The following is an 18,868-nucleotide window of genomic DNA, read 5'->3' as shown; positions in this document are numbered from 1 at the left end:
CTATGGAAAGGGCACTTCCTGGTCTTGAGTCTGCGATGGCTGGATTGCATGCTCTTGATAAAAATGAAGTGAACGAAATCCGGAGCTTCAAGAATCCCCCAGAATCTATTCAACAAGTTATGGAAGCTGTTTGTATACTATTGGGACATAAATCTGATTGGAACGGGGCTAAGGCTCTCATGTCTGACTATTCATTTGTAAAAAGACTAATTGAGTTTGATAAGGATAATATCCCAGAGGCTACACTCAAAAGGATCCGCCGGTTCAATGATAATCCTAAATGCACACCTGAAGATATTAGCAAAGTATCTAAAGCGGCATGTACTTTGTGCATGTGGGTCAGAGCGGTTGAGCTATATGCAACAATATTTAATTCAATTGAACCAAAACGAATCAAACTTTTGCAATCAGAATCTGAACTTGTGGAGGCTATGGGAGCACTTCGAGCCGAAACAGACAGGGTTACTCATGTAGAAACTAGCCTCAATAATTTGCAAGCAAGTTTAATGGTAATGTATCTATATATTATATTAGTTTATATGCTACATTAATTAGTCCTATTTACCAATTTCGCTCTCTTCTTAGGATCGAACAAAGAGAAAAGAGAATATTTCAAAAAATCTTGAAATTACGAATGTTCATCTGGAGCGAGCTGAATATCTCTCTTATTCCTTAGAAGAGGAATGCACACGTTGGAAATCTCAATTACAAACTACGGAGAGAAAACTTCGTAATCTCATTGGGGATGCACTTCTTCAATCATTTGTGGTGGGCTACAGTGGAAATTTAAGAGAAACATCGCGAACGGAATTACTTGAATTATGGAAGGGATCTTTGTCCGAGTTTAAGATTTGCTATTCCGAGAATGAAAATGAATTTTACGATTTTAAGTTGGATGAGAAAAAGGAGCTCCTTCGATGGTACGAATGCAAGTACTTTATACAAAATTCTCTCATCACAAAATTTACAAACAAATGGCCATTTTACATTGATCCAAATAATATTGTTTTAAAAGAAGCTCTCCATCTCAATGGGCATACATATATATATTCTTCAGAACCAGAGTTTTGCTCAAAATTGCGATCTTCTCTGAATGATGGGAAACCTGTCATTATTAAGGATTTCAATTTTGATTATCCCCCAGATTTTAAAAACTTATTTCAAAGAAATCTATATGAAAAGGTCAGAGTATTCGTGGGACTTGTTGGCATTCCCAAGATGCGAAAAGACGTTAGGGTCAAACTGGGGTCAAACAATTCGGAAGAAGTGGCAGTGGGGAGTAAATTTTACTTATATCTTCATTCCCAGGATAAAACATTTCTAGTTGAAGATGATAAAATCAATGCTATATCCTATAATCTCACGAAGGAGTCTCTATTTTTGAAATTAAGGGATGATTTGATAGCAAAGATGGATAAGCCATTCTCTGAGGAACATGAAAAGTACATTCAAATGATCCGAGATAAGACGAAGAAAGTAAATGAGAAGATAAGGAATGTACTTCTTGTATTCGTGAAATCAAAAGATTCAATGTTAGAGGACGATCGATTGATTACTTCATTAAAGGTAATTATTAATTATGATTATTCTTTCATATTTTAGCCTCATCTCATATTTATTTTTTTGAACTTTAGGATGCGAAAGCCTCGGTTTTTGAAAATGCTAATGAGTTGAATGTGCTCAAGAAAAAATTCAGTGAAACCCTTGTTCCCAAGATTAATAAATTCTCTGAGCTTGCCTTACAACTCACAGCATACTCTACTTTTTTAGACAAGTTGGCTGAAATAGAACCAATTTATATTTTTTCTCATCAAAAAATTTTGAATGCTCTCCATGATACAATTATCTACAAAGACATTGTCCATGAAATAATAGACGCTATAGCTGAAGAAGTCATTTATGTTCTTTGCCCAAAACAAAAAGGAATATTTATAAGGGCTACTCAATTCATTAAAAAAATCAAATCTGAAGATAATTATCATTTTGTGGATGTTGTCATTCCTAGGGCTCTTCAAAATCAGGAATTCAAGATTGATATGGAAATAGGTGGGATTCACGCATTGGAGAAAGAGGATACTTTATCCTTATGTAAGAAAACGTTTGCAATAATTAATTAATCAACGACTTATATCTTTATTATCCTTGTTTTCTACAGGCTCATTAAATGTATTCCTCTATATTTCAACACTTTCCAAGAAACACCCTATGATCTTAATTGAAGAACTAGGTGAAAGCTCATTAAATATTATTATGGACTTGCATAACCAACAAAAATTGAAAATCCCTTTCAAATACTTACCTTTGTCCCATTCAACGCCACCGAGTCCATTATATATCAATAACATTTTGAGAATGGCCAAATGCGGAAAGAGTTGGGTTATCATTGATGGACTCTCATCTTTTGATGCCATACTCAATAAATTGGTAATTCCCAGCATAGAAGATGATTTTCGATTATTTGTACTCGGCAATCATGGAATTAAATTAAATTCAAATAAAGTTCTCACCAATTTTAAAATGGTGTGCTGCGAGTCTCCATCGTTCACGTCAGATCCTCTCTCTCACACGATTTTTTATAAAAATAGATTGTCATTCTGGAAAAGAGACATTACTCAAATGAATTTCTTCATTAGAATATATCAATGGAGTCTGGGAAAAGTGGATAACAGAGATGAGAGTTATTCAAATTTGGAAAAGCTGAAATTAATTATTGACAAATTTGACAGACCTCTCCAAAGTGAGCTTGATCTGAGTGCCATTCACGATTATATTAAATCGGTATTCAAAAAATCATGCGACATAAAAGTATTAGAAGGATTTATTATTGACTAATGACTATAATTTGTAACTCATATGGCATGTATGCAAATAAATATTTCATTGAAATGCTAGAAGAAAAATACATTTATATAATTTGCTAATTAATAGTAACTAACACGGGATTCATGAATACTGCTTAAACTTGATTACCAGGTAACGTGACTCCATTTTGTCGAATAATCATATGACTTGCGATGACCTAAAAAAACTCAAGTCTGCACATACAGGAATACTAAATATTCAAAAGATATGAGTAATTACCCCATGTTCGATACATTCTCTATTAGTCTTGCCCAAAATGATTCCATATAGATATCCCGCGATAAAGCTATCTCCAGCTCCAACTGTATCTCTGATTTCATCTTTTGGAATACGCTTAACAGGTACTCGTAGTTTCTTTTTCTTTTCCAGATCCAAACAAATAATATCCCTAGGACCGTCCGTAATTATTACTAGATGGGAACTATGAGATATGTTCCCTCCACCAACGCATTCTCCTTCCTTACCCTCCAGGGTAGAGAATTCCATTTCTTCCTGGAGGAAATCAATTCCCTTCAGCCCATATTGACGGGATGTGTTATTAAATGCTTCAAATTCATATGCATTTCCAAAGAGAACATTGATTTGTGGAAATATGTTCATTACATTCTCCACATACTCCTTCTCCCGACACACGTAGCTTCCACATAGATTAAAAGTGAAGATCTTATCACTGGAGTTTGAGAGAAGGGCGAGGTAGTTGGATGCTTTTGGTGAATGATTTAGAAAGAAACCTTCAACATAAATCATAGGAGTGTCTTTTAGTAGGGACTCATGTTGAATGAGATGCTTTAAAGAGTACTGGTTTGCAGCTCCAATATTGGCAACAAGGGTTCTTTCTTGTCCATTTGCTAAAACAATGCAGTGGCCAGTTAATGAATCCTCAACTTCACGTAACCTACAATCATTCATCATAAGAAAATATAATTAATCTATCACTTATATGTGTAATATGTACATTATTATAATGCGCATATTCAAATAGTATTATGTACAATTCGACAAAAAAAAAAAAAAAAAAAAAAGGCTCAATATTGAGTTAGTAAATAAGTAGTACATGATTTAATTCGCTTTTAAATTAACGTTTATATAAGTATATGATTTACTTTGTACATATAAAAGCAGCAAAAATTTAAATTGAGTTTAAAAAAGAGATTGATTGTTGATATACATCATCGTATCACAATGATAAAGAGATTTCCTTTAATATGTCTCGTCATCCCCGATGAGCACAACTCAATATGTAATTGAACACTTTATAAACTATCATATAAAGGAACATAAAAATAAATATTTTAACTATATTGAACAACAGCATGAAGAAGGAAAAAAAATCATCAAATGAGCTCCATCGAACATGTTTTGATCCCTTCCCACAGAGATTTTAAATTTCCCGGTTGAGTAACAATGGCACTTGTACAGACATGATCTGATGATTCCGTCACAAATTTTTTCATATCCACTAAAAGTAAGTTACTATCGATGGAAAGAATCCCTGTGGTGTAAATACTCTCAGAGAGATTTGCCAATTTTGGCACACGAGAAGAGGCTGTTAATAACTTGGACACAACATCTCCTGTGATAATGTAAAACTGATTTGACATAAAATGTGGGTAATGTCCCCAAGGCCATTCCCTTTCTGACAAATAATTTGCACCATCTCGGGATCGATCTGGTATTGAATATTTATTTAGCTTTCCGTAGATACGATTACTCGCATATGTCTCTTGAACTAGAATGATCCTGAGAGTATTCATGTTGACTAAGAAGTCTGACTCTATCCTCACAATAAACTGCGAAAAGATTCCACGGGAATGGAGCCAAAAGAGCATGGACGTATCATTGTTTGAACTTAACATGTCCTTGAAACGAAATTCTTCAGATACAAGTGACATAGACCAAGTGTCATCCGGGATACAGAATAGGTAGCCCTCCTTCGGATGCTTCAAATCCTGGATCCAAGTATTTCTCAGTCTTTGACGATCCATGTGATGTTTAGCGAATATAATGAAGAATACATCATATTCCTTGAACTTTAATTCAGGCTCAATGGAGAATTGGTAGTCGGAGTAAATAAGTAATTCATTTTTAGAGCCTTTGAGAGCAAATACATGGAAATCATGATTCTGAATTCCAATTAAACACCAAAAATAGTCTAAATAGTCCTCCAAAAATGTTTTGGGATCCAAATGGAGTCCACGGTTGTCCCTATAGGTACAGTTATTTATATGATAACTATTTGACTTGAAGTGGGACTTTTTTTCCATCCAAGGATTTGAAGGGAAATGAAAAAGTGACAAATCCTTTTGGAGCTGTTTTTGCCTGGATCTGAGATTCCCATGATGGGAACTCTTGTAAAAAAAGAACCATATCCACAAAAACTTGAATAGTGTACAGAGAACTAGAACCTTTAAAAATCCCTTGATAAGAACCATTTTATCGGGATTCTCAGTCCAAACTGTCAACTATACCTGCTATAGTCTATTATTCTGTATTCATTGTATGTAACTTGTAAGTTATGGCAGTACAGCAATCAAAATATTTTCTCATGTTTTCTACACACCACTGAAAAAACGAAAATTACCTTGTTGATATATTGTCTTTAACGCATAACTTCTTCAAATTGAAATGCTGTTCATCCTTTCCAACGGACCCAAAAAATAGTACAGTCCCTGGACGGTGAGAATGTAGCCACTGAAGGACTCGACATGTGTTTAAACTACATCCACCCGGTGATATCGTTATTTTTCCATGCCTAAATGTTATATAAGTACATATTTGATATTAGTCAATACATGATGAACTGAGAACTCAAAATCTTGAGGAACCCCCTTACCAATTCATTGCGTCATGAAATAGACCGGATTGAATCGTGTCTAATTCCATAGCATCATGCTTTGAAAGATCATATTTCCTCACCAAATCCTTTTCTTCTTCATCATTCACACGAAGAATGAAATCTAGCAACGGATTTCCAAAGGCTGCCAGAATAGGTGCCGATTCCATTTCTCACATTGATTGATGAAAATTGAAATGAAGGATTTTGTTTTGTTTCGTAAACATTTATTTTATATTACATATTTAAAAAAAAAATTCAAATGACGCAATCTCATGTCTCAGCATAACGGATGGAAAGCCAATCCTTTCTCTTCCCAGAATGATTCGTCATCTCATTTCTGCTTTTTCTTTTATTAATAATTTGAAAAATACTTGATCGAGCATGACTTGAAATTCAATGCTTTACGATCTTTATTTGAAAACAAGGAATGTCATAATATTGTAAACTGTTTAAAAAGGATTTGTGCCTAGACATAGTTTACATACATAAATGGCTATGGAAATAAATTACTAGGTAGCACTCTGAAGGGGACTCAGAGAGACGGCGTTCCATTTAACTTTCTTTCCTTTCATGAGATAATATTATTTCATCATACTTAATAAAAATATAATTTCGCTTTTCCTAGATACTCTTTTCACACAGACACTCTTTGGCTCTCACGTCGTCTTCATGCAGCCTTTCGATCGTGTGTATGTGAAGGTCTCTCCTCTTTTGCTCTTCCTTTAAAGAATATATGTTAATGTAATAGCTAAATTTTCTTCTTGTTATTAAGTTCTATATTTTATACATGAATTTATTAATAAATTGATAAAAACTCTTTTAAAATCATATTTGCTCCTAATTTAGGAACTTAATTCAGTTAGACCACAATTCTCAGTAACAGTTATCTTTTTATTTCCTATTTGCAAGTTGTGATAAGTAACTGTAATTCCCATGATATTTCATGATACATATATTGTATACAACTTGAAATGTCTGTACAAGTTACAACGTGGTTAAGCAAATTGTACATCTTACAATTTCTTCGTCTTAAAAGGCATTATTTAATTACAATATGAGTCATTCTAACGACCAACTATACATTTATATTATCGTTTATTTTTGATCCATTAAAATTACATAGTTATTATGTATTTATGAGTAATATAACTATGGGCATTTGAACTTTATAATGTGCCACATAATAATGAAAATTTAGTAACTTGTATTTAATTAGTCAAAAATGACACCATTAATATGCCGATCGTCCATGGAATATTCCACTATCGCATAATCCTCATTTCAAAGACTCTAAATCCTTCTTTCAAAATTAGTCATCTCATTTTTTGGTTGCAACTGAAGTTATACTTATGTACAAGTTACAACTTGTGCAAAATCGCAACTTGTACACAGCATACATTTATGTAATTTATTTATTTCCTTATCAGGATGAAACTTTAATCTGATCATATTGACTAAAATAAAATTAATATTTGTCATTCATCATAATATTAATCTCAATTATTAATTATCAGTATAAAGTAGGTTGAGTGATAATGATTTTAGAGAGAACTGAGTGATTATTATCAAAGAAGTTGCAAAGTTTTGGCCTTTCTTCATCTGCTGAATGCAGAGCGTTATTATTTAGGAGTGCGTAGAGTTATTAGTGAGGCAGAGTTGGCATGGAGTCATTAGAGCAAAGTCACAAAGTAGTGGTGCTTGTGTTGGACGACGACGACTACTACTACAGATGATTATTAATAAAAGGAGGAGGAATGAAATAAGCTGAAGTTAGAGAGAGAGAAGGAAAGAGAAGAAAAAAGGGGAAATAATATATTATTTTATTCAGTAATATTCCTTCTTCTTCGATGGAGTAGCACAATTTCATCAAATTTTGTTTTTCCCTATTTTCTATAAGGAATAATATTTTTTGAATTCCTGAAGAATCTGAAGCTCTCTTTAACAAGTGTTTATTATATATACGTATATATATTAATTATTAAGAGTGACGTCTACGGGATTGGTGGATTTATCAACACCCTCACTGGACACATTCCGTGACATCCTAATTCCTTCTCTACATAAATATGTCGGCCGCTGTAGGGGTGGCGGGAAATCAGGGAATGGAGGCCCTGATCCCCATTGTGAATCGGATGCAGGATGCCTTTACTCAACTTGGAGTTCATATGAACATCGATCTCCCCCAAATTGCTGTTGTGGGAGGGCAATCCGCTGGAAAGTCTTCCGTTTTAGAGAACTTTGTCGGAAGGTCCGTATCATGATGAGGAGGATCACATGACCTCCCCCAACTCCCTTCCCTTCCCTTCCCTTCCCTCCTTTCCTTTATTCCCCCTTCACCCTTAAGAAAGCTCCCTTTTCAGTCGTCTCATCACAAGAGCGTCTAAGAGCCAGAGAGAAAAAAATAGGAAATCTAGAAAAGGAGAGAGCGAGACTCTTTCACTCAATCAACATTCAATCCGTTCCTTTGATTTAAGGAACGGATATCACTCCCGATATCAGCCCTTTCCAATACATCAAAACTATCAATTTACCATTATTTTATTGTGTCGATCCATTTTGCCTATTTTAAGAGTGCAAATGACGGCGCACCTAAAAATTGATCACAAATATTTTAAGTATACAAATGTAATCTAGTTCATTTGAAGGAAATCCTTCGAACTTACTTTTGTGTTGACGGGCTACAAGTCTTTCTTTATGGTTGACTTTCTTTCCTCATTTATTCCTTGTTTTATGAAATGAATTAAAAATAATTTTATTTTCACTCTAAATGACGAATACTACCTTGAATATATATATTTATTTTTTTTGCAAATAAATAATCCCTAATGTTGATACTTCTACTCTCGCTTCTTCTTAATGAAACGCCCCTATAATAGTGTCTTACATTTCCATTTCACCATTAGTAGGCAGCAACTAACAAATAATGTATCCACATTTCTTTATTTCCTAGGGATTTTCTTCCTCGAGGTTCCGGCATTGTGACTCGCCGTCCTTTGATTTTGCAACTCATTAATTCTCCTCAAGAGTATGGAGAGTTTTTGCATGCCAAAGGGCAAAAATTCATGGAATTTAGTTATATTATGAAAGAAATTGAAGAAGAGACGGATCGAATCACGGGCTCGAACAAAGGCATTTCAAATTTGCCTATAAATTTAAGGGTATACTCTCCAAATGGTAATTCCATAAGTCTTTTTTAAAAAAAATTATTGTACAAAAACAACATATCAATGTAAATTTTGTACAATCATTTTCTCACGAAACCCTTAAATCATCTTAAACCATTTCTCTTTTTATAGTTTTAAATATCACTCTCATCGATTTACCGGGTCTGACTAAAATCCCCATAGGGGATCAGCCCAAGGACATATCAGAGCAAATCAAAGATATGATCTTAACGTATATTACGAGAGAAACATGTCTTATCTTGGCAGTCACCCCAGCAAATACTGATATAGCTACATCAGACTCCCTTATGCTGGCTAAACAAGCAGACCCTGAGGGTAACCTAATAACTTGAAAAAGACGGTCTGAAATAATTGAATATACAATCTGTCTGTCTGTTTTACTAACGTTGATTCTTGGGTTTTGCTGTGTGTTGCTATTTTAAATTATTCTGTTTCTTAATTGATACTAATGATTCCGTTTTCTATTGTCTTCTCTCTTTATTTGATATTTTTTATCTCCTATTGCTTTCACTAACAAGTCTTAAATATTACACTCATCGATTTGCCTGGTTTGACTAAAATCCCTGTGGGGGATCAACCTTTGGATATCGAGCAACAAATTCGTGACATGATAATGCAATTTATTTCTAAAGAAACATGTTTAATTCTTGCTGTCACACCTGCCAATACTGATATTGCTACATCTGATGCTCTTAATTTAGCTAAAAGCGTGGATCCTGATGGTAAATGCTTGACGTTCAAATATATATCTTTTATAACTTCCTTGGTTTCATATTGTTTTATTTTATTTTATTCATATCTAAAATTTCGGATCATCTTTTTTTGAGTTATTCTTTTGAATTATTATTATTTTTTATTTTATTTTTGTGTGTATATTTATGTTGAAATTGATTTTAAAATTGAGTCTCCTTCATATAAATAGGATTAAGAACTATTGGCGTTCTCACGAAGTTAGATTTAATGGACGAAGGTACAGATGCACGTGAAGTACTTGAGAATAAACTATTACCTCTTCGTCGTGGTTATGTTGCCGTCGTCAATCGATCCCAAAAGGATATTGATGGTAAAAAGGACATAAAAACTGCCATGGGAGCAGAGAGGAAATTTTTTCTTAGGTACTTATTATTTTGAGTTCTATTTGAGAATATATAGCCATTTTTTTTTTTTTTTTAAATATAAATATAGTCACCCTGCATATCGCAACATGGCTGATCGATTAGGATCTCCATATTTGCAAAAAGTTCTCAATCAACAGCTCACCAATCATATTCGTGAGACCCTTCCAGGCCTTCGCGACAAGCTTCAAAAGCAATATTTGTCATTAGAGAAAGAAGTTGAGCAATACAAATACTTTAGACCCGATGATCCATCAATTAAAACCAAAGCCATGCTTCAGTGCGTATCCATAATAATAATAATAGTTATTTTATTATACTGTCCTGATGATTTATCATTGTTGTTTTTCTTTTACGCTCTTTTAAAGGAGTATTCAACAGTTACAACAGGACTTTGAGAGAGCCATTGAAGGAAGTGGCTCCTCTACCGTGAATACCCTTGAACTCTCTGGAGGAGCCAAAATTAATAGACTTTTCCACGAAAGATTTCCCTACGAAATTGTTCGTATGGAGTTTGATGAAAAAGAACTGAGGCGAGAAATTGCCTTTGCCATTCGAAATATACACGGTAAGACACGGAGTTTTTTTTTTTCTTCATAGAAATTACATATAATGTCATCATCCTTTGTGGGGTTTACCTACTCTTGGACCCATATCATTGTAATTTTTATAGAATTACAATGACATATTTTACTATACAAACTCGCTTCATTATGATAGTAAGATAATTCTAAGTAGCTGTAGGTGGTGTTGTGTCGGTCCGGTTACGTCTGGTCTGGTATAATCATACTTTGTAGTCCTTAAAAAGAAGGAAAATTGGATTCCTCGTGACGTCATTGAGGTGTCGTTTCTTCCTTATTATGAACTAATAAAGGGCGATTCAAAACGAGCGGTTTTTGGATTGTAGAAATAAAACACATAAAATATTATATTATAGTCAAAACTTTATTATGAACCGAAAAAACAATCCTTTACAATTATTTCTAGAAAATAATCCCCTTCATATGTTGGCTGCAACTGTCTTTAAATGGTCCATTCTTTCACGCCAATTTTCGATGACGCGTTCGAGCATTGTGACCGGAATCTCACGAATAACTCACTCAATATTTGCTTCCAATGCTTCAATCGTCGCTGGTTTATCCACATGGACTTTTGCTTTTACGTAGCCCCCCCCAAAAAAAAGTCCAAAGGTGTGATATCACACGATCTTGGTGGCCAATTCACCGGGCCAAAACGTGAAATTAATTGCTCACCAAAATGATGTCCCAATAAGTCCATTGTTATGCGCGCTATGTGGCAAGTGGGACCGTTTTGTTGGAACCAAATTTCGTGGAGACCATGTGCTTCAATTTGAGGTACCAAATTTTTTCGATTATTCTACGAATTGTGGATTCTAAAAGTCGATTATGTGGACCATAAGTTGGACGTAATTTGCGAAAAACTTCTTTAACAGAACGCTGATTTTCATAGTACTGTTGAACAATTTGTACACGTTGTTGTGGTGTATATCTTTCCATGAAGAATTGTAAAACAATACTGAGTAAAGATAACGTATGAATTTGACAGAACTCGCGAGCGCCTATCAAAAAATCCCTACTGGAAAAAACGGGTCGTTTTGAATCACCCTTCATTATTCAGTTGAATTTAAGGGCCTGTCCTTGGGATCCGTCTTAGATTGGACTGGATCTAGAAATAAGGACCGACACAAGACTAGTTGTAGGTTCACATAAAAGAAGGAATTCAATATATACTTTTATTATAGGTATTCGAGTGGGGTTGTTTACGCCGGACATGGCTTTTGAAGCCATTGTTAAAAAGCAAATTGCTCGTCTTAAAGAACCAAGTATAAAATGTATTGATCTCGTTGTTCAAGAATTATCTAACGTCGTTAGAATCATTTCTGAAAAGGTTAGACTTTTATTAAAAGAAAATTAGAGTCAAAGGCTTTTTTTTAGTTACGTTGATCGAAGAATGCTGTTGCTAGTTTCTATATACATCTCGATTTTGTTATTTTGATCCTTTCTTTTTTTTTACTCTTTTTAAGTTTTAATTTTACTTTAATTCAAACCATCTCCCCCTTCCCCTAATAGCTTTTTAATCATCACGAGACAATTATGAAGCGAGCATGTTTGTTTTTTATACATATCAGTACATAATATGAATCCTTTTTATTTATGTAGAAAATCATTAATGATTTCAAGAATCACTTCCCCCCCAAACACTACCCATCTCATGTGTCATTAGACCACCATCATCACCCTCTATAATGTTCAAATTCTAATTCTTTTTCATAACAAATCTATATCTCAAGGTATAAGGATTGGCCTTTTTACTCCTGATAAGGCTTTTGATATGGTTTGTAAAAACCTCATTAAAAAACTTAGAGATCCTTCTGTCAAACTCGTCGACTTGGTTGTACAAGAAATTATTTCTACTATTAAAGATATCGTTAATAAGGTAAATCACACATTGAGGAAAAGCAGTGTTGTACACTTCTACTATGAATGTATAAAAAAATACGGTCTGGTGATTGCTATTTCTCTCTACCTATTTTTCTATTTATCTCTATGCTATCACTAAAATAACTAACTAACCAACCATATTGAATACTTCTTACCTATTTCTACACACATATACATTATCCATACCCTAGGAAACCAACCGTTCCTCCTCATCTTTTCGCCCTTTCTTCTTCTTACTATCATCATAATTAACACAGGTCGAATTAATTATATGCATTGGACTCTCATTTTCCTGATTATGATATGAAATAAAACAAAAGTTTGTTGGTGGCGCAAACCCTGTTATACGCGCTTTAGTATATGCTAAATAGTGTTGGATCTTTCTAAAAAAGACTGCATTTCCTATTCATTTTGTCAGTCCTAGGACCAATCTTTATCGTCGATGTCAGCTGTAGAAGTTTTATCAATAGCTGCGATGATAAATTCATCATTCATAATAATGTATATCAAGCCGTATAAAACGACCTATCATACATTGTTTTTGTCAGTTCATAGGAACGACTAATCTGTTCTAGGACTTTTGAAGGGGGGAGGGATTGGACGTAAAAATAATTCAAATAATTCAGTTCAGGCGGATTCAACACTCCTGTAATTTTTTTTATAACAAAGGGGATAAAAGAACCAAAACACACACAAAAAAGACATCAAACTTTTCTTTGAATTAGGAATACGGATCGGACTTTTTACACCTGGAGATGCTTTTGACATTGTAGCACGGAAACAGATCACTCAATTACGTGGACCCTCACTTCGCCTCTTGGAGCTCGCATCCACTGAGCTAATGAAAATGGTGTACGATAGCCTTGATGTCTCGAAGGTATTATTTCCCCTTCCGTCTTCTTCATCTTCCACCACCTCTCAGTCCATCCATTAGTCTGAAAGTTGATTGATCAATAAATTATATGGTGGTTTTTTTCATTGTCCTCATTTTTGTATGTTATTAATTCGACTAATTAATGACTTTTCTTCCTCTCCTTTACATACACACACCACTTCCTCTATTTTATTTGATTGCCCAAATTGTATTAATTTTTTATTTCTTATGCAACTTTATTTTTTGTTTTGTTGTTTTTTACCTTTCTATCATTGCACTTAAATATATATACGTACGGCATTCTTCGGTATCAGTAAGCTCTAATAAATAATACTATATAAAAAACGTGTTTTCAGCTATTTACGATCTATATATAGAGCGTTTTCACTCATGTCATAAATTGCAGCATAATGGAAGGAGACACCATCTTGGGTTCGGTCTCAAAGTTAATATTTTTACTATATGTGTATATAACATGAACAAATTCACAAAAAAATCTTGGGATAACTCCATCCATGGAATTCTAGAGACCGAGAATAGTCTTGCATAATTTGTATTCCCACATGAGGTGAATATAAAATATATAATGGGTTTTTGTTTTTTTAAAGGAGTCGACGTTACTTTTTACTTGTGTTATTCCGCAGAGAGTGGGCTGGAGCGGCTCAAATTATGGAATTTTTGCTATTACTTGAAAAAAAAATTAATTTTCTGTGAATAGCTATAGATTTTAGGAATTTTTTCCAAAAATAATCCTAAAACCGAGCCCCCCACCCCCTGTAGAATATAATCCTGTGGGGAACCCCTTATTGTGTCAGTCCTTATTTATGACTGAAGACTAGTGCCGTCCAGTTCACTCTCGGTCTGTCCCAGTTCGGTCCTTGATGACGTCACTCAACTTTATAGCTTTAAAAAAAATTAGTTTTAGTACTGACAGTCTTAAAGACCGGTCCTAAGGCTGGACTGGACCGAATTAATAAGGACTGATACAACGCTACTATTTACTGCATTCCTTCAAGAGGGGGAAATAATTAAGAACAAGCTAAGCTGCATGCGTGATTATTCCATATGTCTAGAATTCCATGGCTCCATCAAATGGCTTTGAGCATATAAAACGACTTACATCTAGTTGATGCCAAAGTAAACTGTGATATTTGAATTAAATCAAAATAATATGTTCGTAAAATGGCTAGATTTGTACAATTATTATTCATATTTTGATCGATTAGGGACGAGAAAAGTTAGATAATTTGGGAAAATATCTTATTGTAATCGTAATTAGTATCTAGGATATGGAAATAAGATGGTATAACTATGTAATCACATTTTTAATACATATAAAATTATGTAAAAAAAGAAAATAGATATACTTTTATAGAGATTAAGAGGTGTAAGTCCTTTGATTTGTTGGTTTCATTTACACATCAAGAGTTCACAATGTTCCTTCATATGAATAAAAAAAGAGTTTTCATTCTTTTAAAACTTACTCCCCAATATGGCCGTCATCCACAATGCTGACGTCAGTTGAAAACGGTCTATATGTGCAAATCTACAAACATGAAGTGAATCAATAATAAGTACAGCCTGAATACTACTACTAATAATAATTATTATAATTGTACAGTGCTTTCCCGTTTTCGTTGCTCTTAATAATACACACACACATATATATATATATATATATATTAGTTTTAACATGAATTTGGCTTGTTATTGATTTTCATGTGTTTATTTTAAATATGTATATTAAACAAATTATTATTATTAACTTTCTTTGTATGCTTTGTGTACATATGTGTGTTTGTTCTTGTAAGACATTTTGCAATACATATATCTATGAAAATTGACTCTCACTTCATCATAGAGAAAAGTTGTATAAATATACAGGGTGTGTCCGATAGGATATCATTCACTTAAAGGCTTATAACAAGATATTTCATGTGTGTATCAGAGTGCAATTGATATATATTAAGCAAAATATAGTATGACTATGCTTTTCATTAGTCTTGATTACACTCTGGGTCTCATTGATGGTGCCTCTAGATGTTTCGCCATAATATCTAAACAAATGAGGTTTAAAAGTAGTTATTATTTATTAACTATAAAACGCATTGAATGTTTATTTTATGTTGGAATTATGCTCTTGCCTCATATTATGTTTGATCGTCAATCCAAGAGTATTTTCTCGAATGGATGATCCATCATATCTAATGATAATTACTAACAGTGAAGTGATTAGCTCTTCTTTTATTCAAATTGTTGCCTTGTTTGTTTATTTTTGTTTTTCTTATTGTACAAATTTTATTACCTATTTTGTCTTTAGTTGGGATTCATTATATAGTGAGACTTTGTTGATGTATTCATTGACATTTTGGGGCATGATTCCATCATTTTTTGAACAGAAATCAACCATTTAATGTGTTTTATAGTAATACACAGAACATATTTTGATTTAAAAATTCAAAGGGAATATCTATTTTAATCATAAATGACGTACTAATCTAATTTATTCGTATATTTAGTGCGAAAGACGGAATCTTTCATTTTCCCATATGAGTAGAATAATAAAGAGAGTAAAGTAAGGGCTAAAATATATTGTGTTGATACATTTTTAAATGTCAAACTACAAATTTCAGCAATGATGGGTCTTCCTCACATTTTTGTATCACAAATTTTAAACTCAAAACTGATTACTTACCAGAGATATCATTGAATGTGTTTATTTCCAAAGAATGACAAAAATACAAAATAATAATTTCATGGTCTATGCCTCCATGGTGCCTCATGAGTTATAGTCCAACTTCGATAATTGATAATTATTTTTTTGCAACCTTTTCAACCTTTCCCCTTTAAATTTGTTGTCAAGAGGTGTTATGGAGATCTTACAAAAAGTTTTGTAGAAAAATCCTCATGGTCAACTTTTCTGATTGTGCACTTGATCACATTCAAATCAGTGGATATGTCTCATCATGCTGATGTGGGATAACTATTGATATTGGCCTCCAGGCTATTAATGAACAGTGGACTTGCTAGCCCCTTTTTGGAGGGGCTCGAGCTCCCTCAAAAGTTTCTGAAGCCTCCTAAATTTGTATCGTATATATAATTATTTATATAAAAATTAACCTTTTTATATAAATAATGATATATTGGCGTTGATAATTTTTGGGGCTAAGATCCCCTCCCTCCCTCCCTCAAATGACAAAAGCCCCTGCTTATGAAGTTATTACTTTGCTGTTTCCTTTTATACACATTACTTCTTTGGACCTTTTCAGTTACTAATACAGGGATTTTGGCATGTGCGACCCTGCTTTGTTTATTGTTCATTTATTGCCAGATTTTGGTCAACTTTGAGGAAACAACATTTTTATTACTCTTTGTAAATACAGAATATAAAACAGATCTAAATGTAGGGTTGTCAACCTTCCCCTGAAGAACGGAATCGTCCTATATTTTGAAATTAAGCACCCGTCGCGTATTGAGTTGAAACGGGACGCACTTTGTCCTGTAATACTCTGAACTTCAAAAAATTGTCGGTAAAATGCCACTGAAAAATGAAAAACAATGAGTTTTATATGAATTTTTACAGTGAACGCTTTCTCAGGCTATTTCCTAATATGCTGTCATTCAGCTGACACTTGTACAATGACCATATAACACGCCGCTCATGCCATTGTCCGAGGAATACTGTTGTACTCACAGAAGTTAGTTGGAAAAAACAAAGCAACATGGCTTACAATGACTCAGACGCTTGCACTGCTCAACGCCGGTGTCCAGCTTCAAACAGCTATTCAATTCGCACTCCTCTGATTTTTTTTTTTTTTTTTTGAAAAGGATGCAAAAATACTGGGAGGAATGGGAGAAAGCTAACACCTGGGTAGAAAGTTGTGTGAATGCATCTTAGGCAGAGGGGTCCACAGGACTATATTTTGGGGAGGGCTTGGTTTTAGGAGTTTAGTTGAAGAATAAAAATTAAAAATTCATAGCCATTAAGAAAAAATTACAAAATTCAAATATTAAATTTTTTGAAAATAAAAATTACAAAGATCTAGCTATCCACAAAAAATTATTTTTTTATAAAAGAAAGAAAAATTAAAATTTTGGGATTTTTTTTTAAAGATTATATTTCAAATATTAAATTATTCTGGGAAAAAGTTTTATAAATTAATTTTTTCTGAAAAAAAATTTAAAATATTAAATTTTTGGTTGAAAAAAAAGTTCACATCTATTCACGAAAAAATTAAATTGTAAGAATAAATATTCTAGTAATAAGCAAACAATTTTTAATTGGGGGAGGGGTGGCAACAGCCACCTGCGGACGCCCATGATAAGCGCATTGCACAAAACTCTGTTTAATTATAGAAATTTCTTTCAAAAAATATAATTTGATGTTAAGAGCCTCTGGATTTGTGAAATTTTTTTCAAAAAAAAATTAATTATTTGAGAACGGCTATATATTTCTGAAATTTTTTCTCCAGTAATGTAATTTTTGAAATTTTTTCCCAAAAATTTAGTTTTCAATTTTCCTGAAAGAATAATTATTTTTTTTTTTTTTTTTTTTTTTGAATTTTTTTTTAAATTCCAAAAACCAAGTCCCTGCCAAAATCTAATCCTGCAGATATATATATCTACCATAATTTTTCCTTATATTAGATATGACTGGGTATATAACAATTAACCAGGACATTTTTGGGTTCGCACTCTGTATATATTTGCAAGGATGAAGGCCACTCCTTCTTCTCCTTAACTAAAGGAAACACAAGCAAAAAGTTGTTGTGGTGTGTTCTTTCTTGTATCAATATCAATGTATGTGTATGCCTATTCAAATGCTCAACAGGAGCAGTAGCAATATTTATCACTCCTATATACATATATTATCCATGTATGTTGTATATGGGATCCGTTTGTTTATGACGAAGCCTGACACTGACAAACGTAATTATCATTTCTGAACTAACAGCACACATCTCTCGATACTTCTCTTAAACAAATATACACCTAATTAGGGCGGTTTGTTTTTGTTTTTGAAATTTTTTGTGAAAAAATTTCATATATCTACAGCTGCTCACATAAAATTAAATTTGAATGATTAAACAAAAAATCCAAGGTTATTCATAGAAAATTATTTTTTTTCGAAAAAAAAATCAAGAAGTATAGTTTTCAAAATAAATTTCAATTTTTTTTTAAACATTAAAAATCCACACTTGTTCACATAAAATTAAACTTTTTGGAATAAAATATCAAATATTAAACTTTTTGGAAAATAAATTCAAATAATAATTTTTTTTGTAATAAAATTTCAAAAATCAATAGCTATTCTCAAAAATTTCGAATATTACATTTTTTGCCTAAATGACTCTTTTTTTTTTCTTTTATTAACAGAACTCTTTCAAAAAAAAATTTACCCCTACCTTTTTTGTAAAAATTTTTCATCCTGACCAAAAAAAAAAAAAAAATCTTATAAAAAGCAAAAATTCCTTGATTTTCTTAATCCAGCCTACGACGTCATCTTTAGATTGCACATGAAAAAAGGTAACAAG

General features: G+C 33.0%; 4 protein-coding genes and 1 long non-coding RNA gene across 31 annotated transcripts in view; 3 read left to right on the top strand and 2 right to left on the bottom strand.

Moving 5' to 3' along the window:
- The first annotated feature begins 2 nt into the window (after positions 1 to 2).
- Positions 3 to 2,900, top strand: LOC121124140 (dynein axonemal heavy chain 6). The gene is made up of 4 exons (XM_040719263.2): positions 3 to 509; positions 586 to 1,566; positions 1,635 to 2,088; positions 2,156 to 2,900. Exons 1-4 carry the CDS (start codon positions 3 to 5, stop codon positions 2,830 to 2,832), a joined length of 2,619 nt encoding a protein of 872 aa, XP_040575197.2. The 3' UTR covers positions 2,833 to 2,900.
- Positions 2,803 to 6,393, bottom strand: LOC121124143 (uncharacterized). 2 transcript variants are annotated; one of them, XM_040719266.2, is made up of 4 exons: positions 5,696 to 6,393; positions 5,444 to 5,614; positions 3,082 to 3,757; positions 2,803 to 3,035 (listed from the first exon to the last, which is right to left on the bottom strand). In XM_040719266.2, the coding sequence occupies exons 1-4, from the start codon at positions 5,863 to 5,865 to the stop codon at positions 3,030 to 3,032; spliced, it is 1,023 nt and encodes a 340-aa protein (XP_040575200.1). In that variant the 5' UTR covers positions 5,866 to 6,393; the 3' UTR covers positions 2,803 to 3,029. The 2 variants fall into 2 exon arrangements, with proteins under 2 accessions (XP_040575200.1, XP_040575199.1); XM_040719265.2 differs by having other exon boundaries at positions 2,803 to 3,019.
- On the bottom strand, positions 3,894 to 5,434 carry LOC121124142 (beta-1,3-galactosyltransferase 5). The gene has a single exon (XM_040719264.2). It carries the CDS (start codon positions 5,292 to 5,294, stop codon positions 4,197 to 4,199), a length of 1,098 nt encoding a protein of 365 aa, XP_040575198.1. The 5' UTR covers positions 5,295 to 5,434; the 3' UTR covers positions 3,894 to 4,196.
- Positions 6,394 to 7,388: 995 nt separating the features above from the next.
- Positions 7,389 to 18,868, top strand: part of shi (dynamin-1 shibire) — a 28,662-nt gene continuing 17,182 nt past the window's right edge. For 6 of the 26 annotated variants that reach the window (XM_071891209.1, XM_071891212.1, XM_071891200.1 and 3 more), the window contains exons 1-7: positions 7,460 to 7,946; positions 8,649 to 8,872; positions 8,995 to 9,198; positions 9,806 to 9,998; positions 10,069 to 10,278; positions 10,367 to 10,566; positions 12,310 to 12,455. In XM_071891209.1, the coding sequence (XP_071747310.1) occupies positions 7,765 to 7,946; positions 8,649 to 8,872; positions 8,995 to 9,198; positions 9,806 to 9,998; positions 10,069 to 10,278; positions 10,367 to 10,566; positions 12,310 to 12,455 (1,359 nt within the window). In that variant the 5' untranslated portion in view covers positions 7,460 to 7,764. Of the gene's footprint in view, positions 7,947 to 8,648; positions 8,873 to 8,994; positions 9,606 to 9,805; positions 9,999 to 10,068; positions 10,279 to 10,366; positions 10,567 to 11,760; positions 11,907 to 12,309; positions 12,456 to 13,185; positions 13,338 to 18,868 lie in introns of all 26 variants that reach the window. The other 20 variants (XM_071891208.1, XM_071891211.1, XM_071891198.1 and 17 more) reach the window with 9 other exon arrangements.
- On the top strand, positions 16,724 to 17,307 carry LOC121124071 (uncharacterized). The gene is made up of 2 exons (XR_005866192.2): positions 16,724 to 16,864; positions 16,918 to 17,307. It is a non-coding gene; the product is annotated as an uncharacterized lncRNA (long non-coding RNA).

The sequence above is a fragment of the Lepeophtheirus salmonis genome, chromosome 9 (assembly GCF_016086655.4).
Source record: "Lepeophtheirus salmonis chromosome 9, UVic_Lsal_1.4, whole genome shotgun sequence".
Classification (NCBI taxonomy): Eukaryota; Metazoa; Arthropoda; class Copepoda; order Siphonostomatoida; family Caligidae; genus Lepeophtheirus; species Lepeophtheirus salmonis.
Note: the sequence above shows the minus strand (reverse complement) of the source record. Positions and strands in the feature narration are given on the sequence as shown.